Source organism: Eptatretus burgeri, chromosome 2, assembly GCF_056783735.1.
Source record: "Eptatretus burgeri isolate ZD-2024b chromosome 2, Ebu_testis_v1, whole genome shotgun sequence".
Taxonomy (NCBI): Eukaryota; Metazoa; Chordata; class Myxini; order Myxiniformes; family Myxinidae; genus Eptatretus; species Eptatretus burgeri.
In genome coordinates, this window is record NC_140962.1 from 8020172 (window position 1) to 8046719 (window position 26548).

General features: G+C 35.1%; 1 protein-coding gene and 1 non-coding gene across 3 annotated transcripts in view; both read left to right on the top strand.

Moving 5' to 3' along the window:
• The window catches only part of L2HGDH (L-2-hydroxyglutarate dehydrogenase), a 55709-nt gene extending 50058 nt beyond the window's left edge, over positions 1 to 5651 (top strand). For both annotated transcript variants that reach the window (XM_085862103.1, XM_085862112.1), the window contains exons 10-11: positions 1536 to 1667; positions 3312 to 5651. In XM_085862103.1, coding sequence (XP_085718229.1) covers positions 1536 to 1667; positions 3312 to 3507 — 328 coding nt within the window. In that variant the 3' untranslated portion in view covers positions 3508 to 5651. The remainder of the gene's footprint in view (positions 1 to 1535; positions 1668 to 3311) is intronic.
• A 20595-nt stretch (positions 5652 to 26246) lies between these two features.
• On the top strand, positions 26247 to 26318 carry TRNAG-UCC (transfer RNA glycine (anticodon UCC)). The gene has a single exon. It is a non-coding gene; the product is annotated as a tRNA-Gly (tRNA).
• Positions 26319 to 26548: the final 230 nt, after the last annotated feature.

Sequence of the window (26548 nt, forward strand, 5' to 3'; positions counted from 1 at the left end):
TGCTTCATATTTGGTCATTGAATTCAACCACCAATTTATTTTTGAGGTCAAATTTGTTTTTGACCAAATTTGATGGATTTTGCAACTATCGTGCTCTGCACGACATCTTCTTCTTGTTTGTTTGTCTGTTTTTTTTTGTTTGTTTGCTTGTTAGCTTGTTTGTGTGCAGGATATCTCATAAAGTTGTGGATGGATCCAGAAGAAATTTTGTGGACAGGTTGGGTGTGTGACAAGGACGAACTGATTAGATTTTGGTGAAGATCCAAATCCGGATCCAACTACTATAATTTTTTAAGTGATTCTTCACCATTAAGATAGGGCCAAAAACGATACATAGCACGATATCTCAAAAATGTATTTGGTCTGATGTTCTCGTGGATCAGGCATTGCATGACAGAGGTATGCACTCTATCAATGCCCTTCTAGTTGATGTTCTGTTAATATCTTTAACTCTATCCAACATTTTCATCTCTTTTAATAATGTTGTGATTAAGCGTCCAGAAAACACTCCCAAAGTTCTTTCAAACCGCACATTTTGACAAAATAAAAAGTCCCACTTTTTATACACATTCAGTCCATTGGCTCTGATCGAATGGGAAATGTAAGTACTGTTATCTTTAGCTTCATCTGCTTGGCTGTGCCCTCAATAATGCTAAATTCACCTGTTGCTACACAAATGTCTTCATTGTTACGGTACCAGTATCCATGTGCCACACCAGCTATTGCTACATAGATCCTGACTCGCAGGAAGTGTCTGTCACACACCATCCCGTCTGTGGTGTACAAACGGATCTGGAGAGGTAGCAGGGAAAAATTACAATTTTAATGCACACAAAAATTAGCCTTATGGAAAGGCGGTTAAATAAATAAATGAATTAATTAAAAAGAGCCCACAAATCTATCGACAAAGATTTTCCTACTTTTAATCCCTGTTCTTTTACATTTCCTGTAATGTGTAAACCAGCATGATTTATTTACCCACTTGTTAGCAACCATTTCAATCATAGTGAAGCAGTGGACATTTAATCCATGTGATCCTTATCCATTGCTGACCTTTTCTATTTTCTTTTAGATTATCTTACTCTGGTAATCTTATCTTAAATTTTTAAAACATTTTTCTTCATCATGTTTCATGTCACTATTTATCATATTGATTCCTGTGGAGGTGATTATTCAACTGATTTACTCGATGACTTCTCATTTGCAGCTGCATTTTGTCTTAGGCTTTTGTCCTTGTTCAGCACTTTTTGAATAGGTGAAGGGGCTAATGTAGGCTTACGCATGTTGTATCCATATAGATAAAAGACTATTCTAAAGAACCACATTCCATAATTGTGAACAAAGCTTATTTGAACAGGGAATTTGTCGACCCTTCTCATGACTGTTTCCATCGACCTTTTGTCATATTACCGAATATTATTTTATTAAACCTACTTCATTCACCAAGTCTTAATGTCTTCTCCTTGAAAGTGCATTTATTCACTTTCACTTTCTAACATTTTACATTCTAAATCTGCACTTACTTTGCCATGCAGTGGATTACAGAAGCTGGTACTGAAAAACCTTGTGTATGGGATCGGTGAGATGTATCGTGGCATCTCCATCTCAGCACAAGTCAAGGAACTAAAACGATATATCCCCGAGATCACAGCTGCAGATGTCTTTCGGTATGGAAACCTCGTGTGATTTATACAATATATATATATATATATATATATATATATATATATATATATATATATTACATATCCACGAACATGTGTATATGCTTACACATTGTGTAAGCATATGAACTCTGCTTCCCCATTGCCTTGGGTCACTCGCCTGCATTTGAAATATTTTCTTTTATATTTTCATTTAAGGATGTTTTCTGATGGTTCTGTGATTTTTCCTGATGTATCAGCTTCGATGTCCATCGGCACACAAAATTACCGTGCTTCCCCATTGTCTCGGGTCGCTCACCTGCATTTTTTTCATTAATTTGTTTTTCATTTATTTGTTTCTCATTTATTTATAGTTTCATTTATGGATGTTGTCCTACAATTCTGTGGTTTTTCCCAGTGTACCTGCTTCGATGTCCATCGGCACGCAAAAATTTCATCTTTCTACGTCACCCGGAAGATACCGATTTTTAATATCAGTCAGCAAGTCAATAATCAAAGGTGCATCGCCACCACTACCAAGTAAGGGGGCACCACTGATGAGGTGCCCCTATTACCAGTACACTGGTGCTCATTTTGCCAACCTTGGAAGGATGACAGGCTGAATCAACCCCACCTGGTCTTAATTCATCTGCTGACAGGGGTTGAACTCAGGACCCTAAAGTCCCAAGCTAACACCCTAACCACTAAGTCAACACATCCTAACATAACCATACTAAACACAGTACTTAAGATGTAATAATAAAATAAATCGATACAGGACATAGTTATCTGAAGATACCTAGCTGGTTTCATGTGTTGCTTGTGGGGTTTCTTTACTTGCTGATGGAGTTTCCTGGATCTCTATTGAGATTGAAAAAGAACTAAAGTAGGTATAAAGAGAAGCCTGGATCATTATCAAATTAAACTCATGGGTACATTGTGTTGTTTTTGGTCCTTGTTCCAAATGCTTGAAGAGTTTCTCCTTATTCTCCATGATCATATCTCTATGCTTCATAATTCTAACAGCACTTCCTGGGATCACACTTTCAGCACTTAACTTCGTTTTTATGGCTTTAATGATAATTGTGCTCACCATCGAGGGAGGTAGCCTGAGCACGTGGCTTGTGTCCACAAGATGCTCCCCACATTCATGCTGTTTCACCACATCAAATTTCACATCCAAAGTAATAGCTTTACGGAGCAAAGTGGGTTACCCAGATACCTTAGATGGCAGAGCACTGGTACGGTTCACCAGAGGACCTGGGTTTGAGTCCCTGTCTCGGTGTGTAATTTTTTTCCCACTTATACATATAATGCTTGTTTTCCCTGTTCAATTGTAATTATATGTTGTCTTAATCATTGCCTGTTAAATTATATCTGATAAATTAATTGGAGTCATACGTCGTACCTGGCTCTCTTTTCCCAAACTCTAAGTTCATTCCGTACAAGTGTGGGTACCTCTGCTCACAATGCATAATGTAAAGAGACGATAAGATATATTTTGGCTTTCATTGTAGGTTATGCCATGCAGTGTGAATAGTACTGTACCTTGTAAAGTGTATGAATTTATTTGAGTTTGTCATGGAAGAGTCGTTCAAAGAATGCATCAACATCATTCTTTATTAACCACGTCTTTTGCAAACATTATTCTCTGCACAAACTTTACAGGGGTCCTTCGGGTGTGAGGGCTCAAGCTCTGGACCGTGCTGGGAATCTGGTGGACGACTTTGTTTTTGATGGTGGCAAAGGGGCACTTTCTAGTCGTCTTCTTCATGTTCGCAATGCTCCATCTCCAGCTGCTACTTCATCACTTGCGATTGCCAAGATGATATCAGACGAGTTCTCAAGTCGTTTTACACTTTAGGCTTGTCCCTCAAGTTTATGGCATCATCATGTTTTCAGTGATTGCCGAATGATCTCTTGAAGCATTTGGTCTCACAAGCTTAAAATTTGGGATATTATTTTTCACCTCATTATTTCATATTTAACAAACCACAAACAATTTGGAAAACAAGGCTGAGCATTCAACAATGCAGAGCCTCACCAGGGTAGACATATAACAGTAAATCTGTGAATGAACGATCTCTATGAAATTAGATCTGTGTGCGGACTCTCTCTCACACACACACACACACACACACACACACACACACACACACACACACACACACACACACACACACACACACACACACACACACACACACACACACACACACACACACACACATCCACTGACAGACCAATTAGAAGAGCTTCTCCCATCCCTTCAGGAACAGGTGAGGTCAATTATGCACCTGGATATGCTGCAAAGAGCCAAAAGTGGATTGTATAACATTTTCAAGTTGATATAAACGATGGTGGTCACAAGATTACGAGGGGGCATCACGACCAGAAACACATTGTAAGATTTGTTTTGCATTGCATTTGAGAGTAGTCTGGGTGAACAGGTCTTTGTTCTGCTTTCTTCAGTCGTTCAGCATAATGACTTGGTGTGTTGCGAACTTTTGTCAGATCTTCCTTTTCAAACAAAATGCTTTGTTTTGGTTCAAATTTCCATCCAGGAAGTTTTTTTTTTTCCTTTTCTCTGATGATCTGTGCTTTTCCTCTATCATTTTGCATCGTGTTGAGGTTGCTTATTAATACTTTAATGCATTTTGGGGCCATCCATGTGGTTATATATGCAGTGGTGAAATTTACCATGGTAATCATTAATGTGCATTTACTTACTAAATATATTTATCTGTGATACAGTATAACAAAAGCAAAGTGGCAGCACACTTATTTTTACACTTTTTCTTTCACATTATTGCTACTTTTTCTGGGCCAGATGCATTACTTTTCAAATTACTTGTAAATCTTGGACATATCTGTTTGTTATCAGAGTATTTGTGCCTTTAAGAGACTTTTTCCTTGATTTCCAGGCCAAAGATGCTATTTTGTTCCACTAATGGTCTAATGAATGTGCACCTCATAACCATTTTAATTTCATCAACAATATCTGCGATTCCCACTGCTAGTTCGATGGTGTGGAGTTTAACCCACCACAGCCTCACATGTGGTCCACCTTGCTCAGGGTTGTATCTCTGCCATGGAAACTGCTTCAGCAGAAGCGACGCTCTGCAAACGGTCGTATTGTCATTCATACCTGTGATGCAAAAGGACCACTCAAAATATGTGACTCATCAAAGGTCGAGTCATTCTGATTTTGTGGCTTGTTAAGGCCCAGCCTAATTTGATTCCTCGTCTATGATGCTCAGTTTGCACTTACTACAGGTTGTAGGACTTAACCCCAATACGTATGTTTCAAAGATCTTCACATGCATTGCACTTTTAGATTCTCTACTGAGAGCATGAAATTTTGACATTTGCTAAAGAAAATGGCCTAGTAAGGTGAAGAGGTCAAAGGATTGCTGATATAATCTCAGCTGATCAGAATGGGAGTTATTCATGAGACGAGAAAATTTACCGTAAAATTGGCTCGGAGCTCGGAGAAAATAGGGTCAATGTTGATGCAAGTATTTGAAAAAGATTTATGAAATGTTGAACTCCACAAAATAGAGCAAACATTTGACACTTGGAATCCAGAAGAAATTGACAAAGCTGTGCAACAAATTATCCATTCGGCCTCTCCACATTTACATGTGTGTTCATATGTAATTCTGGCTTGGTTTGTCTTGTTCACACCACCTCGTAAGGAGCAGCAGTGTAAGCTGAACTCTGGGGACATGCTGCTTGAATTGAAGGGATGTCGCTGGAGCCACAACTTAGTTCCATCCTGATTTTTAGTTTCCCACGAGGTATGGTTGGCCAGCCTGCTGTCATCTTTGCTCCAGTTCAGGGGTTGTCTTATGCCTGAATGATGCAATCAGTGTGCAGACAGCTCAAAGGAACGCACAAAATGTAACCACATGGTTATTCTTGCTATTTGCCAGGATCGTATCACTCATGAAGAAATCTATTTTCAATATCATGTAACAGATTATAATTAAAAAAACATTTTGCAAATGTTTGTTGGTGATGTTTCTTTTTGTTGTAACCATGATGCATGCATGGTCTGGCAGGATAGCCGATACTTGAGAAGTCACTCACCTCTAAGCGGGGAGGCAGAGTGAAGGAAGGGGTGGGGAGGCAGCGGGAGGGGAGGAGTGGGGAGGCACCGTGATGGGACGGGAGGGGTAGGGAGGCAGCATGAGGGGATGGGTGGGGAGGCAGAGTGAGGGGAAGGGATGGGTGTGGAGGCAGAGGGAAGGAATGGGTGGGGAGGAGTATGGTGAATATACTGATTCTGGCTCACTTTTCCCCATGTAAGTGAATGCGGGATTTTCAGCGATTCATATTTTTTTTCCCGAAAAATAAACCCCCTTTTTATCCCAAGGTATATTAGTTTGTCTCCCCTTTAACCTTGGAGCACTCTTTTCAAATAACCAATGCAATAAGATAAAGATTTGTTCAAGTACTAAAGTGGTAATGTGATTTGTTAAAGGTGATTCTAAAGAAATATCTGAAACATGTAAGCCTTGGGGCACTCTTTTTCAAATAACCAATGCATATTGTTTAGTTCACTCATTGAACCTAAAAAGATTTGTTCATTCTCAAATTCCTTCAATAGCTTAAATTTCTTTGCACAATAATCCCCATCTAAAATATTTAAAAATAAAACATTTGAATCTTTATATTTTTTAAGATACCCCTTTTGTGTCATTACGAAATGATAAACTTCTCTTAATGCTCTTGTTTGACCACCTCCTGAGCCACATTTCATTTTGAGATTATAGTAAATTGTTTTTCCTTTGCTCAATTGATAACCATCAAAGTTTTCAGTCCATTCAAGGATATTAATTTTTCTCTTTACATCCTCTAACTCACTAGTTTTTAAATTGATTTGCTTATTTGTTTTATTTACCTTTGTTTTAGTTATTTTTTCAATAAGACTTATTTGATATTTTTCACATTCATTATGTTTTCCATTTATATACCAAGACGTAGATTTTCTCCACTGTTTAGTTTGATTAATACTTGGTTTGACCATTTATATATCGTGAAAAAACGTGGCGGTAGCCCTTAAAAACCCTAAACATCTTCCCATCATTAAAACACAATCTATTCCATTATCTAAAATCAATCTCTTGTCATCAAAGGTTCCTAATGCCTTTTTATTTACTTCTTCACGAAATATCTTATGTTTATAACTTCTTATTGTATTCATTTTCCTATATTCCTCTTTCTTATTCATCAAACAATTATAATAATTTCTAAAAGTTATTTATTTCTTTATTACATATTTCTTTATTCCCTTTAACCTCTTATCAATCTGTTCACCATACTTATAAGCATATGCCTTTGCTCTCAATCCAATAAACTCACTCATTACTTTTCCACCCAACTCATCCTTAAACTTACCAATAACCTTTTCATTCTTTTTTGAAAATAACTCACTCTTCTTACTAAAATTACTTGTATCATATATTCCAATATTTTTCTTCATATCTATATAAACATCATCAGTTTTTATATCTCGGGTAAAACTATCAGTGTCCATATACAACAATGAAACATTTTCAACATACTCTTTCTTTAAGCCATTATACAAATAATCATACATCAATATCTTTGATAAATCAAGAACTGCTGTTCCAATATAAATTGGTTTATCCATTACAATATTTTCCTTTTCCATATGAATAGCAGAAAAGTTCTCTGAAAAAACCTCTTCTCTCTTAAAACTTAGTTTATTTATCAATCTGGAAGCTTCTTTCCAAGATGTTGCAAATCTAATGTTTTTCCTGTTTCTAACATTCCCCATTGTATTTCCAAAGACAGCATTATTCATCAATTTATAGAATTCCAGTTCAAATTTTACTTTTGTATTTGTTCTCATATCTGTATTGAATTTAATATACTTTTTCATCCAAGGACTTTGTTTAAATTTTAAAACTCGATGAATTTTAGCAACTCTCAATCCTTCTCTCAAAAACTGTTTCAAGCTTCTCTGATGCAAAACATATCCCTCTTTTTCATAGAATGTTGTTAATAACTTTTCTGTTGATTTGCCTTTAATATTAAAACTTTTATGATAATCACTTAACCATTCTTTCTTTGGGGTTTCTTTCTCACATGCAAAAGGAAGGTCTTTATGCTTATTATGAAGATCACTCGGGTACCTCAAATCAACTTCAAAATAATAACGTTCTTCTTCCTCATTCAATTCCTCTTGAGAAGAAATAACAATATTCATCAAAGCCTTTTCATAATCCTTTTCTTCCACCCACTCTAATTTACCATAAGGCAGAGGTTGAGACATTGCCCATCCATGCAAATTATTAGCATCAAAATACATCAAATAGTTACGATCTTTTTCACTATCATGATTTGGAAGATATTTATTATTTGCTTTAGCATATCTTTTTGAACATACTTGTGATATTCCACCTCTCTTAGACTTCTCAATCATCAAAAGTATATCTACATCACTGATTAAATCTATATCTTGTTTTGTCATTTTCAACATTGCACTCCAAGCTAAACCAGGAGCTGTGAAATAGTGGGCAGGATCTAATCCATAACAATTTTTATTATGACAGAGTGATCTAAAAGTTTCAAACACATCAGCTAACAATAAAACATCTGTTTATAGATACAAATCATGATATCCTTCAAGGTTCTTTATCTTAAATATTTTCCAAATTTCTTGTGCGTGTTTATATTCTTTATCACTTATCTCTTCTTCATAAAGGTTATTATAGAAACTTTCTTTTGAAGGAAGTTGTGTTTCTTTAAATCTCATCAATGAATCCATATAATCAAAAGGATAAATTCCCTTACTTGTAAGAATTTTCTCTTTACTTTGAATTTCATTCCTTGTTTGAATTTCCCCTCTAGTTAGAATTCCCTCTTTAATCAGAATTTCTTCTCTAATCAGAATTTCCTCTTTAGTTAGAATTTCATTCATTGTTTGAATTTTCTTTATAATAAGAATTTCATCTTCAGTTAGAATTTCTTCATTAATTTCCTCATTAATTAGAATTTCCCTCTTTACTTTGAATTCTCTCTTTAATCTGAATTTCCTCTTTAGTTAGAATTTCCTCTTTTGGAAAGAATGAATTAAGATTTGGAAAAGACCCTATGGAGCTTAGATTTGATGCTAGCTAGGCTAGTGGTGTTCCCATAAACTTGAAAGAATCTAGAAACCTAATACGAGTTAAAGGTTTTGTGAATATCATTTTTGTAAATGAAATATAGTTTTGACTTGTGTTTGTTATGGCAGAAATATTCCCTGCTGTTTTTGAAAGTTCATTTATAAATAGATGTGTATCATAGTTGGCACTGTTGTGTAGAAAGACTGGAATAAAAGAAGGAAATTTATAATGAAGATTTCAACAGGAATGAGCGGGACCTCTATATTTACCAGTAAGATGACAATGATCCCTAACTTTAGACTCCTCAATTTCCTCGTCACAAATATGACAGATATTGTTCTTTCTATATTCTAATTTTTCTTCTTCGGTTAATTTCATCCGTTCATTTGTTTCTTTCATTAATTTAGTTAGTCTGATACAATCCTTTTCTAATCGTTTTACAAACTCTTGTGAAGCTTTTTTTCCACTATAATGTTCAAGTTTATGATACTTTTCTCCAACAGATGATTTGATATAATAACAGAAACCACAAGGAATATGTTTTTGATATTTATTTGTATATGATTCTTTTGGATTAGGAGAAGCAGTATTTATCTTTTTTAGGATACATTCAAAATCAGCGTATATCACAAATGGGTGCATGATAGATTTATTATAATCTTCAAAAGAAATCTTTTCACCAAGTTTAGGCATTGTAATTACAGCTGATTTATGATTACTACAATGTTTTGAATGTTGTTCTAATCGTTCTTTTGTATGAAATGAATTAAGACATCGCTTACAAGGATATATTTTGTTTGCTGTTCTGAATACCTGAGAAGAGATTAATGTTGATAAGTTATTGATGTATGTATAATGTGAATTCTTTCGAACACTAAAATATAAAAGATCAATGTGTGTGTTTCTTCATTTTTATAGTTGTTTGAAATTTTTAATATTTGAACTTTGTTTGTATCCATTAATCCATATACATTAATAGAAAGATTATTCTTTTTCTCAAATTTAGGAATATCTGTTAGTGGCATTGGGAATATAAAATCTTTAATATCCAAGGTATTCTCATATTTCATATATTGTTTATACTTTCTGAATTACAATTTGGTGGATGTAAGTGAGCAAGAACAGACCAGAGAAAACATTTATTATCATTGTTCTTAATATTAACAACTGCCTTCTTTGGTTTTATTTCTTTTGGTAATTCAATATAAGAAGAAGCTTTAAGGGGGTTTGATTTTAGAATGTGTATATCTAAAAAGATGATTTTTAAAAATATTAAATCCACTTCCTACCACTGTATTATCAACATCCTCCTCTTGTCTTGTTAGTTCTTCATAAACCCCACCATTCAAAAATTCTTGAAATGATGTTATAAAATGAAGATCTGTTCTCATATAAGGAGTTTGTTCTGCATCTTGTCTTTTCATATTCATTTTCACTCCCATATAAAACTTTAAAGTTTTCATTTATTTTAATGTCTTTTTAATAACTTTTTCAACATCAGGTTTCACTATTTCAATTGATTCAGCTATTGATGATGGACTGGGTTCTCCAAATTGAAAAAAATCCTTATTTTTATATGCCCTTTAAATGCCCCATCAGTGTTTTCAATATAATAGTCTCTCTTTACTTTAAACTCATTTTTCTTGTGTTTTTGTGATTGAAGGTGATTCTTATAACTACTCTTCAAAACATGCTTTGAGCAGATATCACAATGTTTTCTTTCCAACTCAAGAGGAGATATTTGATGAAATAGATGAAATGTGTGTTTGTTGGTTCGAAGGTGTTTTCTATAATGATTATATTCGTGATGGCAAACATCGCAGTACGTTGTATTCACCATATTTATATAATAAAACTTTGCTTGAACTAAAATTTTCTTGATGAAAATTTCGTTTAATTTATAGGTGAATCTGTGCTTAAAACCATTTTATCCTCCAACTTTTTTCACTTAATAAATACAATGATTCAAGACACAAAATACAAGTTTCAAGCAATCTCTTCATTTGTAAAAGATACTGAGAAATATGTCAAGGATGTAAAATTGAACAAAGATAAATATAACAACTATTGGATAAAAACAATTATGGTGGATAAGATGAGTTCTTCAATTTCCTTCAGTTGAAGGGCTTTTAGTATACCTGGATGAACATCAATTAAAGTATCTCTAACAAAAGTTTCTCCTCTTCTTCTGGTAATATATTCAAAACTAGAAAAAGCAATGAAACAAGAAAAAGTATCAAAAAATAAAAACCTTATGGATGAAGCTTCAGAAAGAAAAGATAAGACCATCTGTATTATGCAAGGAGAAATTTGTATTTTTTTCAACAACCCTAAAGATGTAAATCCTGATGAAATAAAGGATGTTAATATATCAGGTGAAATGACATTTCGTTCAATAGTAGTTAAGGATCATTTTAAAATTACCTTTAATATAAAAAATGTTGTAGTTGAATCTGGGAATGAAAAAAGTATATAGATATCAATGGTAATGTTGTTTCTCCTCATTAAATATGAGTCAATATTCAACTGAAGATTTTGAAGATCATGATACTTTTCTAGATGATTCTGAAGATGAACTTTAGTTTAAGTAAAGTTTTACTTTTTAAATATGCTCGACTTCCTTGATTCTCCATGTGACAAATTTGAGAATTGTCCTGCGTGTGATAGAGTGGGATTAAACACAGAGTCAAAAGCCTATGAACAATGTATATTCTGTGATTATCTTCTAATTAATGATGATAAAAAAATTTTAAAGGAAAATAATTCTTTAGATTTACACCAAAAATGAATTACTTTACAAGATTGATTAGAGAAATGAATGTAAAGTATGAGGGTGAGAACACACCTTTCCTTACAAGGGAAGAAACTGAACGTATTAGAGAAATGTTCAAAGGATTGCTGTTATATATTATTCACGATTGTCATTTTCAGGGAAATATCAACACAAGATATTGTATAAATAAAATAATGGATTATCTTGAAATTAAACCTGAACTTAGGATAAAATATAGAGTTTCTAAAAAAGCCAATAATAAATTAAATAACCTGTTTTCCAAATATATAAATGAATGATTTTTTTACCCATTTGGGAAAATAAGATAAAATTTAACAATCATAAAAATCTTCCAAATTCATTAAGATGTCGCACAGTTGCTTTAAGCGGATGCGGAAAAACTTGCTTACTTTTGAGGATGCTCCTGACTCCCAACTTTTTAGATTATGATAATTTATTAATTTTCACAAAGTCGAGTTTTCAACCAGAGTATCAACTTCTCTCACAAGATTTTAATGCTGGTCTTCAAAAAGAAGATATAATCAGTTTATTTAAACTTCAAAAAAAACCTTAATGATTATAGCATTGAAGATATAATACAACAATTTTGTGATACACAGAGATGTAAAAAGAAATCAAAACCGATAACTTGTATTCTTCGTGATAATACGGATGATATACCGTCTCCCCAAGATTTGGATAAATCAAAAAAGAACCTCGTTATCTTTGATTGTGTTAATGAGAGAAACCAAACGGTAATGGACAGCTACTGCACAAGAGGGAGACATTCTTCTTGTAATTGTATTTATCTTAGTCAATCATACTTTCAACTTCCTCGTCGTTCCATCAGAAACAATGCTAATACTTTTATTTTATTCAAGTTAAATTCAATAGATATAAACAATTTTTGGAGAGATAATTGTTCTACATTATGAAGTAAAAAGGAATGTGGGGATTACATGAAGCACACGACTGAAAAATATAAATATATTGTTGTAAAACAAGATGAGATATTAAATGATATTTTCCAATAAATAAATGGATGCGAAAGAAAGAGCAAGAAGATTTAAGGAACATCAAGAGTTGGTTTCAAAAGTTTTAAAACAACAGGAACACAAAGAAGAACCGCAGACAGAAAGTAATGGGTGAAGAAGCATTTGAAAGAAAACAAGAGAAAATTTTTAAACCACTTTTAAAAACTTCCAAAGAAAAATTTGTAGATGTTTCCACAGTTCCCACAATAGAATGTACTCCTAAAAAACTTCAAATAATAAAAGATTTCAGTCAAATGACAGAAGAAGAATTAGAGCATATAGGGGAATTAGGATTGATGATGAAGGATTATTTCAACAACTGGAAGAGATTAATCACCCCCCTGCTTATATTGTGAATGCTCTTCAAAACAATGAATATTCAGCGAAATCAAAAACCAAAGCAGGACTCATTCCAACAGAACAACCAGCAATATTTCATCTTGTTCAAGAAAAGGTATTGATATTTAATGATGAATTATGTTTTTTGGGGTCTGCTCAACCCCCTGTTAAACTAACCCCCAGATTAATGTTGCTTCTCACAAATGATGGAAGACAAGCTTCAACTGTGAGGAATGAATCAAGGTATTTTGATAAACCATTGGATAAGGAAAATAATGATGATGGAGTATATATTGATCTGCTGAACTCTGTTGATTATAGGGTTTGTCTTTCTGGTAAATGTAGCAAGAATGAGAAGGAGAAACACATTATTCAGGCTTTAAGTATCCTTGGTTCAGGTGTTAGTTTTCTTCCAAATGACCCATCGCAATTTGTTAATAGACTGTTATTGTTGTTAGGTAGTAAGAAGGCTGGAAATAACAATTGTTTTATTGAAGCACCAGCCATTTTAGACCAGTTGATGAACATGAAAATAATTAATAAATCTCAATATAAAGATATTTTATCTCATATTAAATAAGACGAGAAGCACAATCCTGAGCTTTAATTTCACAGCAAGCGACCACACATCTTCATTCCCATACCCACTACAACTCGACGCAACAAAAGAATATTAGGCATCTTTATTGTCCATGGAAACTTGTAATACCTTATTTAATATAACTGATAAAAATAACAAGTTTCGTTATAATCCGGGAAGTGGATACAAAACGATAACAGTCTCACCCGGAGCATATGAGATTTCTCAAATATCTTCCAAAATTGCTCGTCTTATGAAAGAACAGGGTGATGAACCAAAAAATATTGTTACAGACATTAAAAAAACATACTTCAAAATCAATGATTAAACTTAAAAATAACTACAAGGTTGATTTCACAATTGCTAATTCATTTTGAGAGTTATTGGGTTTCTCCTCAAAAAAGATTGAAACTAATGGGACGTTTTACAGTGAAAATGTCATTCAAATATCCTCAGGAATAAATTCGGTATTAATTCACTGTGATTTGATTGATGTTGCTTATAATGATGGAATAAAAACAAATACAATATTTTCATTCAGCACATACTCAACCTCAATTTGTTATAAATTCAATATGGAACCCAAAAATCTGGTTTATCTCCCTGTGTCAGGAAAAACCATACACAGAGTAAATTTTAGGATAACCGACCAAGATAATCGTATGATTTATTTTAATGGAGAAGTTATATCCATCAGAATTCACTTACGTGAAGTTTTCCACTCAATAAATACAATGGTTATTGTGAGGAAACAAAAACAATTCCCGAGTTGGGAAAATATAAAATAATTACAGGGGATGGGATGTTCCTTTCCCCATACTACAAGGGTGAAGGTATGTATCTTGGTAGAGGATATTATAAACCTAAGAGACAAAGGGGTGTTGGACATCAATTTAGAGGAGATGGGATAATTGATACTCTTAAGGGTATCGGTTCAACTATTCTTAAACATCACGACCGAATTGGTTCAACTGCTTCTGCTGTGGGAAATGTAGCACGTGCTGTAAAGAGAATAAAAGATGCCCAAAAGGAATCTCATAAATTACAAGCAATAAAAGAAATTAAGAAAGGCAAAACTCAGTTGTCCCCCCAAGAACGACAGAAAATAATTCAAATATTTGGGTCAGGGCTTCAAAAGTTTTAACATCTTTTTTCCTAAATAAATACAAGTATGGAAGCAATTGATCATATCTATGATTTGGATGATACTATTATCATCTCAAACTCCACTAAAAAAGAAGAGTACTTCAAGGTAAATGCAATAACTGCAACAGATGGTACAAAAAGTTTTGAAATAAATAATCAACAAACTTATTTGAATCTATCTGAAAGTTTCTTGTTGTGGAAATTTACATTCACTAAGGCTGGGAATAACACAAACGCCCATACTCGTAAATAATTTCTTCTGGAAAATGTTTGATGGTGTTCATTTGTACATTGGAACACAAGAAGTTGAAGCAGTTGATTATGTCTCTGCTGTATCTGAAATGATGAAATTTACACTCTATACATTCAGTGATAGAATGGGAAAGGGGACTGTTGAATGTTTAATTTATGATATGTCAACCGGAACAAACACGGACCCTGGATATACTCAAAGGAAAGGAATGTATAATGATGATACAAAAGCAGTTAATAGTTTTACTGTGGCAGTTCCTCTTAAAGGTATATTTGGATTTTGTGATCATGATAAAGTTCTGTATGGTCTTAAAATTAGATTTCAACTACAAAGGAATGATAATGAAAATAGATTACTTTTTGGTGTTGCTAGTGCTTTTGGTGATCAGAATAAATTTGTAATTGATGAAATGAGTTGGTATATTAGTGAGTATACTCCTAATCTTAAAACAGAAGAGATGTTGAACGGAAGAATTAACTCAAAGAAACCACTCAGTGTATCATACCTCAAAAGAAGATGCCAACACGTTAAACTAAACCAAAGCACTGACACGTGGAATTTATGTGTTCTGGAAGGAAAGCCACGATATCTCTGGATCATTTTTTAAAAACCAGATGGTGATACTGCGACTGATAAGAATAATGCATTGAGTGATAATGCTAAGGTGAAACAACTTCGTGTTTCTCTCGATGGAACATTTTATCCATGACATAAATTGGAAATTAATTGGGAAAAAAATGATTTTGCTGAAGCATACAAGTCTTACCATTAGGTGTGTGAAAGTAATGGAAATAACGAACCTATTTAGGACATTACAGCATTTAAAAGTTTGTATACAATCTATGCGTTTGACCTGAGTGCTCAAAAGGAAACTATAAAGTTTAATCGAGTGGATACTTCCCCATACGTTGAAAGAGGAGAGAGTGAAGAAGTTGATACATATTGTTTGCTTTTGGAAGAAACAGAATTACAGATTAATACAGATAATGGTGTTACGATTAGTCTCATGTATTTTTTGGTTAAATAAATGAGTGGCAAAGTACCAACTGGGGTATATGTTAATCAAATCAATCTTCATAAACTATCATCTCGTGTTCAAAATCAAAAGCCTTGTACGATTAACGTTAATACAATTCAGAGAAAAGGAGCAGGAAGAATTGATGTTCTGCTCACAAGAAAACAGGTAAAAAATCTTGAACGATACTGGCTCACTTAAAATTAAAATGACAAAACCAATGTTGAAAAAATATTCAACAAGAGAGACGAGTGGAGGATTTCTCCCATTTCTAATTCCTTTTTTGCTGGTTTAAGTGCGGTTGGAGCATTTACGGGTGGTATTTCAACAGCGGTGAAAACTGCCAACGAAAGAAAGGCTCAACTCCGGGCTCAAAAATAATTGGAAAGACATAACAAAGAGTTGGAGAAACAAATTAGTGGAAGTGGTGTAATTGTAGATTTTGCTGAAAAACTTGAAGGTCTGCCTGATAAAGCGAGATTGTTTGTTGGAGATATGCTTTCTTCGATCGCACAAGCAGGTGTAAAATTAACTAAAAGGGGTAACGGATTATATCTTTCTAATAAATAAATGAGCATTGATGAGTGGTTTAAAGAATTTGGAAAGAATACAACATCAAATTTACAACTTGTCAAATATTGTAAGAAATTAAAAATTCATAATGTGGTTATTTGTATGAGAGATGAATTAACAAACGTGCCGAAACAAACAAAGAATATAATAATGGGAACGGTTCTCATGGGGTTTGTATTTTTAATCGTCAAGACAAATATTATTTTGATAGTTTTGGTCTTCCACCACCCATTGAAGTCATAAAATTCTTGCAGAATGGTGTTTATCAAACATTTCAAGTCCAAGAATTAAATTCCAAGTGTTGTGGCCAATTATGTCTATATGTGTTATTTCAACTCTACAAAAATAATTTTTTTAATGACATTATTTTGAATCAAATATAAATGACTTATGTTTGTGAAGATGGTTCTATCTTTGGTGTATCCCAAGAACTGGATATTGATTTATCAAATTATCACACAAAGGCACAGGCTGAACGACAGAAATATAGTATAACCAAAAATATTAATATGAAAAATGCTAATAAATTAAAAAAATTATCCAAACCCTACTGACGCAAATGACTTGGTGAGATTGTGATTTATCACGATATATATATATATATATCCTTAAATAAAACGGCCGTGTATTCCTGAGATACAGAAATGTTGATTTTTATCTCCAGGTCATACAGAATTCACAGTTCGAATTAAAATAAATTTTTATATAGAAGGGCGTATCGTTTGTATGAGAATAGAAAAATGGGGGTATGATATGAAAGATTTAGGGTATAATTGGTCATTTAAAATTGACCTAGAAGACCTGGAACAATTAAATCAGTCTTGTAAGGAAGAATATTATCCACTTGGCATAGAGAATGAGTTTTATGGAGCCAGGATTAGTAAACAACAAATAAAAGAATTTAATAAGGGTAAATATAATAATGGTTTTGCCCTAGTTTATATCATGAAAACACAAAAAACAGGATTATATATAATAAGTAGGGAAATACAAAATGATTTAACTCCGGGAAGATGTGGAGGTGTTTCGTGTCGTAATATTATTCCAACATCTATTTCTAATACATAAATAACGGCAAGAGGGCAAGGCTTCAAGAAAATTATCATTTCTGTGTCCAAGCATACCTTCAAGAAAAGGGTATTCGGTATTTTAATAAATATGTTCTACAACATAAGAATGAGGTATTTTCAATAAAAGATTGGCATTATGCTGATGTTGATAAACCGACAACTTTGGATTTAATTAAAATGTTAAATAATGCAAAAAATTATAAAGTTAAGAAAACGTAAGGCTCTTTTAGAAATTCAAAATAAATTTTATTGGTTTCCTGTTGTAAAAAAATTATTTTGGATACAGGAATAACAAGAAATCCTGATGAATATATGTATGATATTCTATGGGATGTAAGTGATTCAAGGATAGTAAGGGACAAGGAAGGAGTTGAAGAAGAGAGGGAAGAGGAGGAGAAGAGAGAGAAGGAGGAGAGGGAGAAGAGAGAGAAGGAGGAGAGGGAGGAGAGGGAGGAAAGAGCAAGAATGAATAAATATGAAAATATGGAAACCGGTGAGATTAAAAAAAGATTGGGGGTATTACAGAAAATAAATGACTCTCAACGTACCGAGGAGGAAAACACTGAATTGACAAGTCTATTAGCAATATTTTCAACAAGACTATTGACATCCTTTTCAAGGACAAGATATTGACTTTGATGAAATATTTTCATTTTTATTTTCTTAAATAAATGGAGGAGAGAGTGAAGGCATTTCTAAGGATTCTTTATGTTTTAAAAATTAAGATTCAAATGTGCATGTTGGAAACTAAAAAGATTTTCGTACTCTCGGAATTTTTCTCATAAATAAATGAGTTATTGTCTCAAATGTAAAAAGAAAACTAATACTAAAAATATCTCATATTTTAAAAGTAAAAATAAGAGGGTTATACAAAAAGGTATATGTTCGGTGTGTGGTTCAAAAAAAAAAATCAATTTATCTCCAAACACAAACTCGGAGGAGATATACAAAAGTTTTTATCAGGAAGTAAATTTACAACTACTGGAATACCATGGGAATTACATCTACCAGGGTATTCTTTCTGTGGTCCAGGCACAAACTTGGATAAAAGATTAGATGAGGCAGCCAATCCTAAACCATGGAGTAAACCCATCAATAGGGTTGATGAAGTGTGCATGAGACACGATATTGATTATGGGAATATCACCACGTTGGAAGAAAAACATGAAGCCGATAGAGAAATGTTGTTGCATTTGTCTCTGATACGAAATCCAACGTTAAGAGAAAAAGTTGATAGGTTCATCGTGAAGAAGATGATCAGTGCCAAATTGAAACTTGGACTTGGAAATTCAAAAAACTTGTAGGCTCTAATGATGTCATTAAGATTGAAGAGCAATTAGCTGATGAATTACATAAACCAATATTCACAAAGTTTCATAGAAGGAAGGTTTATTCCAAGGAAGTTGATTATATCTGGTCAGCTGATTTGATTGAATTCAATAATGATAAGGGGTACAATATGCTTTAACTGTTATCGATTTGAGGAGTAGATACAGTATGTGTGGGATGTCCCTTTAAAAAAACAAAACAGGTAATACTCTTATGTTCGCCTTTCAACAGATATTTAATAAAAGTAAGAGAAAACCTAAAAAATTGTGGACTGATGAGGGTATAGAGTTTTATAACAAGACATTTATGAATTTTCCAAAAAATAACAGTATTAGATTATACAGTACCTTTTGTGAAGGAAAGGCCGTTGTTATTGAACGTTTTAATCGTACCTTAAAAGAGAGACTATATAAAAAATTCATACAACTCGGTTCACAACAATGGTCATCTTTTATTCAGGATATTGTAGATAGGTATAATGACACGATTCACACGTCAACGAATATGAAACCATCAGAAACATTTACAAAATTAAAATTTGAAAAGAGATTAATGTCAGAAAACCTAAGTTCAAAGTTGGTGATATAGTCAGAATATATAGATGGAAATCTCATTTTGAAAAGGGTAATACAAAGCGGTGGACAAATGAACTTTTGTAAATTGTTGATGTGATAGATACAGTTCCTTGGACTTATAAAGTATATGATTTCGAAGGGGAAGAGATTTTAGGTTCATTTTATTCACAGGAATTACAAAAGACAATGATAAATTGAATTTTTTTTGACTCCGCCCCTTTTTGACTCCGCCCACACAAGCTCCACCCACACAAACCCCACCCACACAAACCCCACCCACATAAACCCTGCCCACACAAACCCCACTCCACACAAGTTCTACACACAAACCCCACTCCGCACAAGCTCCACACACAAACCCCACTCCGCACAAGCTCCACCCACATTCATCATATTCACGTGATTAGTCAATTACTTAATTAGTTCCCCACACACAACATGTTCATTTAATTTAAAAAATTCTCCACCCATCCACACAAGCTCCACCTATCCATACAAGCTCCAGCCGCACATCCACCCATCTACATCAAACCTCATCCACATAAACCACTCCCACATAAACCCTGCCCACACAAGCCCAACCCACCTAAACCCCTCCCATATAAACCTCACCACACAAGCCCCACCCACATAAACCCCTTCCCACACAAGCCCCACCCACATAAACCCCTCCCATATAAACCCCACCCACAGACACCCCTCCCATATAAACCCCACCCACACAACCCCCACCCACATAAACCCCTCCCATATAAACTCCACCCACAGAAGCCTCTCCCATATAAACCCCACCTACACAAGCCCCTCCCACAGAAGCCCCTCCCACACAAGCCCCACCCCCCCTCATCCCCTCTGTGCACCCCCACCTTTGACCCACCACCTCCCTCATCCCACTCCCCACCCTTCCCCACACACAACCGGGGAGGGGAGGTGGGTGGGATGAGGGGGTGATGGGTCGTTGGGGTGGCGCACCCCCCCCCTCCCACCCTTCCCTAAATCTCCTTGATTCGCTTTTTGTAGTTAAGAATCAGATACTTGTAAACAAAACAAATATAATTAATCAACATTGATAATATTAAATATTCATTTGCGAGAATGTATAATCTTTCCCAGCAATCTTCTTCAGATGTCTTGTGATTTCGAAACATGGACACCATATTCTGCTTTGAAACAAAAAGTGAATAACAATTAGGGTATATAAAGATAATTATATGGTAATATTAATAAGCCTGATGTTGGTTCCAAGTTCAAGCCCCCGTTAACGACTGAATTAACACACGAGGAGGTCAACTCAGCCTGTCATCCTTCCGAGGTCAATAAAATGAATTCCAGTGTACTGGCATAACCACGTCCAAACTAATGATACAACCAACAACCATAAGGCTACACTCAAAAGAGAGAGTGATATTAATAAAAGAATAAATAAATAAATAACTAAATAATAATTCAAAGCATTTACCTTCAGAAGATCATGTGTTGTACCAGATTCCTTCAACAGATTATATTGTGTGATCGAGCTGAAAAAAATAATAATAATAATGAGTCAAGGGTATAGATGGAGAGACAGACAGAGAGAGATAGGCAGAAAGACAGACAGAGAGATAGAGAGAGACAAACAGGCAGGAACAAAGTCACACACACACACACACACACACACACACACACACACACACACACACACACACACACACACCTCACCTTTGATTCAATTCACTCGAGATCAGAGGCCGTGATAAAACTTCGTGCCAGTCATTAAAAATGTTTTTCAATTCTCTTCTAAAATGATAGACTTCTTCAATAAGAGCATTCATTTCTTGCACCTCATCGTGATGTGTAAACTGCTGCTCTTCCAACTCAGATTCCAAAGGACCTGCCAGAAATAAAAAAATATATATAAATATATTAGCATTATCACGATTTAATTCATAATCAGTTGCTTCATCGTTCAAAGAGGAAACCAGACACAAACTTACCAACTTTGTGGTGAGCTGTTTTCTTCGTCAGATGAAAGATAGTTCATGTCTCAGTTATTAACCATTGGTACAAGCTGGCAAAAATGAAAATCCCGTCAGACAGATTACGCCTGATGGATCATTTATAAGACAACCATGAGGAAGTGAGATGATGTAATCTTGGAAACTTTCCCGGGTTTGAAAAACAATGGATACAGCTTCCTGTTTTTCATGAACTTCGTAATTCTGGAAATATTTGGCTTGGGAGAGACGTACTCAAACAACCTGAGTCAATTCCACGGCAACTGAAGTTTGAAAACGCTTCTGCATTTTAAGAAGCTGAACGAATCATTTCATCATGACAAAAAAGGGGGCATCTTGAAAATTATAAAGATTCAAATGTTTTATTTTTAAATATTTTAGATGAGGATTATTGTGCAAAGAAAATTATACTATTGAAGGAATTTGAGAATGAACAAATCTTTATAGGTTCAATGAGTGAGCTAAACAATATGCATTGGTTATTTGAAAAAGAGTGTCCCTTGGTTAAAAGTGGAGGTTATTAAAATCTCCATTCACTTACATGTTTTAAATATTTCTTAACAATCACCTTTAATAAATCACAGTATATTTACCCGACGACTTCACGACTTGAACAAACCTTTATAGGTTCAATGAGTGAGCTAAACAATTTTTTTTTTTGTATACCTTGTCGAGGCTCGTATGAGAGCGAACACACAACACAGAGCAAGGGGGCATGAGGCAAGAGGGGCAGGAGTGGGAGGGACAAAACAGTGGGGAACAGAGACATTAGGTGAACTGTGGAAGGGAGAGGGATGGGGATGGGACAGGGAACATGGGGAAGAGAAGATGGACATTACAGGGACTTTCAGGAAGGAAAGCAGAGGAATTGAAGGAAGTGGGCTTGGGTGGCTTATCGGGGGTAGAAAAGACCGAGGATTTGGATGGGGGATGATAAGAGGTGGTGGTGAACAGCTGTTTTGAAAGCCTGGAGGGAAGAATGGGAAAGAATAGCGTGAGGGAGTTTATTCCAAAGGCGGGAAAAAAAGAGGAATGAAAGAGTGAAGATGAGCAGTGATTCGTGATTTTGGTAGTTTTACCAGAAGGGGTTGTTAGCGAACCTTGAGTGTCCTGTGGAAATGTGGTGGGGACAAATCGCAGAGAGAGCAGGGGGGGCAAGGCTGGAGAGGAGACGGTAGAAGACAGAAAGACCACCGACCAACCTGCGGTGATTGAGTGAGAGGCCCAAAGACTCGGCTTCATTGCGGGAGATGGCGATGATCCCAAATGCCCTGGTTTCGACACCGTGAAGCCGAGAAAGGTGGGAGGCAGGAGCACCAGCCCAGAAAGGACAGCAGTACTCCATCAGACTACGGACAAAACTTTGTAAGCGGTCAGGAGCTCAGGTGGGCCGAGGAAGGACTTTGCACGACGGAGGATTCCCAGTCGGCGACTGGCTTTTGAGGCAAGGTTGGAAATGTGACTTTCCCAGGAAAGGTCATGGCAGATCGTGAGACCCAGAAGCTTGAAAGAAAGGACTTCTTCCAGAGGATTGTTGAGAAAGTGGATGGGGGGGTTTTCCAAACGGTCCTTTCGAAGAGACAATATGCATTGGTTATTTAAAAATAGTGCCCCGAGGTTAAAAGTGGGGACAAATAAATATACCTTGGAATAAAAAGGGGGTTTTTTTTGAGGGGAAAAAAATATGAATCGCGGAGAATCCACCATTCATTAACATGGGGGAAAGTGAGCCAGAATCAGCATATTCACCCTACTTATATTGACCTTTTGGCCTATGGTGACCTGAAAAGTTATAGGTGGTTGAATTCAGTGATGTGATTTGTAAATCGTTTACAAATTTCAAGTCAATTGGCATGTGAACTTTCCAAAACGAGAGGTTCCACTCACTGTTGTCATAATGCTTCTTCATTTTCTTCCCCTTCTTCTTTCTTGAAACAACGTGTGGTTCTGGGCAACCTTACAATGGATACGGAGAGTATGACGTTGGAAGATTTCGAAAAGTCGATGAAATGAAAGCAAATATGTTGTATTCCAACGAAATTTTCGTTCATAATTGATGAGGAAAGGATGCTTGACAAGCCGATTAATTTTATGAAGATGGTATTCCAACACTTAGAAAAACTGAATAACCACACAGCGATGGTGGTATAGTGGTGAGCATAGCTGCCTTCCAAGCAGTTGACCTGGTTTGATTCCCAGCCATCGCAATTCCATTTTACACCTGCATTTTCTCTCCGATTTCTCCCACACAAAAGATACATTTGAACCACCGAAAACGTTTGAGGTCACCAGAGGCCAAAAGGTCAACATAGACCAAACGGTCAATCTCTCCTAAATTTTTTAAATCCTCAATTTTCGTCTGATGGACTTGAAATTTGAAGAGCATTTGCATTTCAGGTCAATGGAATACACCACCTCTGAGTTTTTGAAGTCGGCAGAGGCCAAAAGGTCAATCTCTGCTAAATTTCTAAAATCCTCAATTTTAATCCCATAATCTTAAAAATTGAAGAGCATTCGCATGTCAGGTGACTGAATTCAAACACCTGTTTATTTTGAGCTAAACAAAGGCCAAAATGTGATCACACGACAAAAGGCCAATTTGGGCCAAATTTTCTAAAATCCTCAATTATCATCCGAATGACATGAAATTTGAGAAGGATTTACACACCACGTCACTGAATTCAACCACCAAAAACTTTTGAGGTCACCATCGGCCAAAATGTCAACATAGACCAAACAGACAATCTCTGCTAAATTTTTAAATCCTCAATTTTCATCCGATCGACTTGAAATTTGAAGAGGATTTGCATTTTAGGTCAATGGAATACACCACCTATGAGTTTTTGAAGTCGGCAAAGGCCAAAATGTCAATCTCAGCTAAATTTCTAAAATCCTCAATTTTAATCCTATAATCTTTAAAATTGAAGAGCATTGGCATATCTGCTCACGGAATTCAAACACTTGTTTATTTTGAGCTAAACATAGGCCAAAATGTCAAAATATGCCAAAAGGCCAATTTGGACCAAATTTTTTTAATTCTCAATGTTAGGCGGATCATGTTGATCCAAATTAATTTATCTTTTGTGTGGGAGAAATGGGGGATAAAATGCGGGTGCAAAATGGAATAACAATGGGTGGGAATCAAACACAGGTCAACTGCTTGGAAGGCAGCTGCACTCACCACAATACCAGCATAATTGTGTGGGTGTACACATTTTCTAAATGTTGGAAGACCATCTTCATAAAATGAATCAACTTGTCAAGCTCCCTTTCATCATCAATTACGAACGAACATTTCGTTGGAATAAAATATATTTGCTTTCATTTCCTCCACCTTCCGAGATCTTCCAAATTCAAACTTTTCCTGGCCATTGTGAGGTTGCCCAGAACCACGCGGTAATTCAAGAAAGAAGAAGTGGAATAAAAAGAAGAAGAAACATGACAACAGAAGTGCAACCTCTCCTTTTTTAAAGCTCTTTTACCGATTGACCTGAAACTTGAAGAGCATTTGCATTTGAGGTCAATGAAATACACCACCTATTAATTTTTGGGGTGTCAGCAGAGGCCAAAAGGTCAACAGAGAACAAAAGTTCAATCTCTGCTAAATTTCTAAAATCCTTAATTTTAATCGCATTATCTTATAAATTGAAGAGCATTCGCATTTCAGGTCACTGAATTCAAACAGCTGTTTAATTTGAGCTCAACATGAGCCAAAATGTCAAAATATGCGAAAAGGCCAATTTGGAACAAATTTTTAAAAATCTCCAATTATCATCCGATTGACTTGAAATTTGAAAAGGATTTACACTCCACATCACTGAATTCAACCACCTATAACTTTTGAGGTCACCATAGGCCATAAGGTCAACATAGACCAAACGGTCAATCTCGGGTAAATTTTTAAATCCTCAATTTTCATCCGATTGAATTGAAATTTGAAGAGCATTTGCATTTCAGGTCAAGGGAATACACCACGTCTTAGTTTTTGAAGTTGGCAGAGGCCAAAAGGTCAATCTCTGCTAAATTTCTAAAATCCTCAATTTTAATCCCATAATCTTCAAAATTGAAGAGCATTTGCATATCAGGTCACTGATTTCAAACACCTGTTTATTTTGACCTAAACAAAGTCCAAAATGTCATCACACGCCAAAAGGCCAACTTCCCCCAGATTTTCTAAAATCCTCAATTATCTTCCGATTGACGAGATATTTGAAAAGGATTTACACACCACGTCACTGAGTTCAACCACCTATAACGTTTGAGGTCACCATAGGTCAAAATGTCAACATCGACCAAACGGTCAATCTCTGCTAATTTTTTAAATCCTCAATTTTCATCTGATCGACTTGAAATTTGAAGAACATTTGCATTTCAGGTCAATGGAATACACTACCGATTACTTTTTGAAGTCACCAGAGGCCAAATGGTCAATCTCTGCTAAATTTCGAAAATCCTCAATTTTAATCCCATAATGTTAAAAATTGAAGAGCATTTGCATATCAGGTCACTGATTTCAAACACCTGTTTATTTTGAGCGAAAGAAAGGCCAAAATGTCATTATATGCCAAAAGGCCAATTTGGACCAAATTTTTTAAATGCTCAATTTTAAATGGCCAGGGAGAGTTTGAATTTGGAAGATTTCGGAAGGTGAAGGTTATGAATGCAAATATATTTTATTCCCACGAAATGGTCGTTCGGATTTTATGATGAAAGGATGCGTGACAAGTTGATTCATTTTATGAAGATGGTCTTACAATACTTAGAAAACATATACACCCACACAGCGATGGTGGTATAGTGGTGAGCATAGCTGCCTTCCAAGCAGTTGACCTGGGTTCGATTCCCAGCCATCGCAATTACATTTTACACCTGCATTTTATCTCCAATTTCTCCCACAAAAAAGATAAATTAATTTGAATCAACATGATCTGATGAAAATTGAGGATTTTGAAAAATTTGGTCCAATTTGGCCTTTTGACATATTTTGACATTTTGGCATTTGCTGAGCTCAAAATAAACAGGTGTTTGAATTCAGTGACCTGATATGCGAATGCTCTTCAATTTTAATATTATGAGATTAAAATT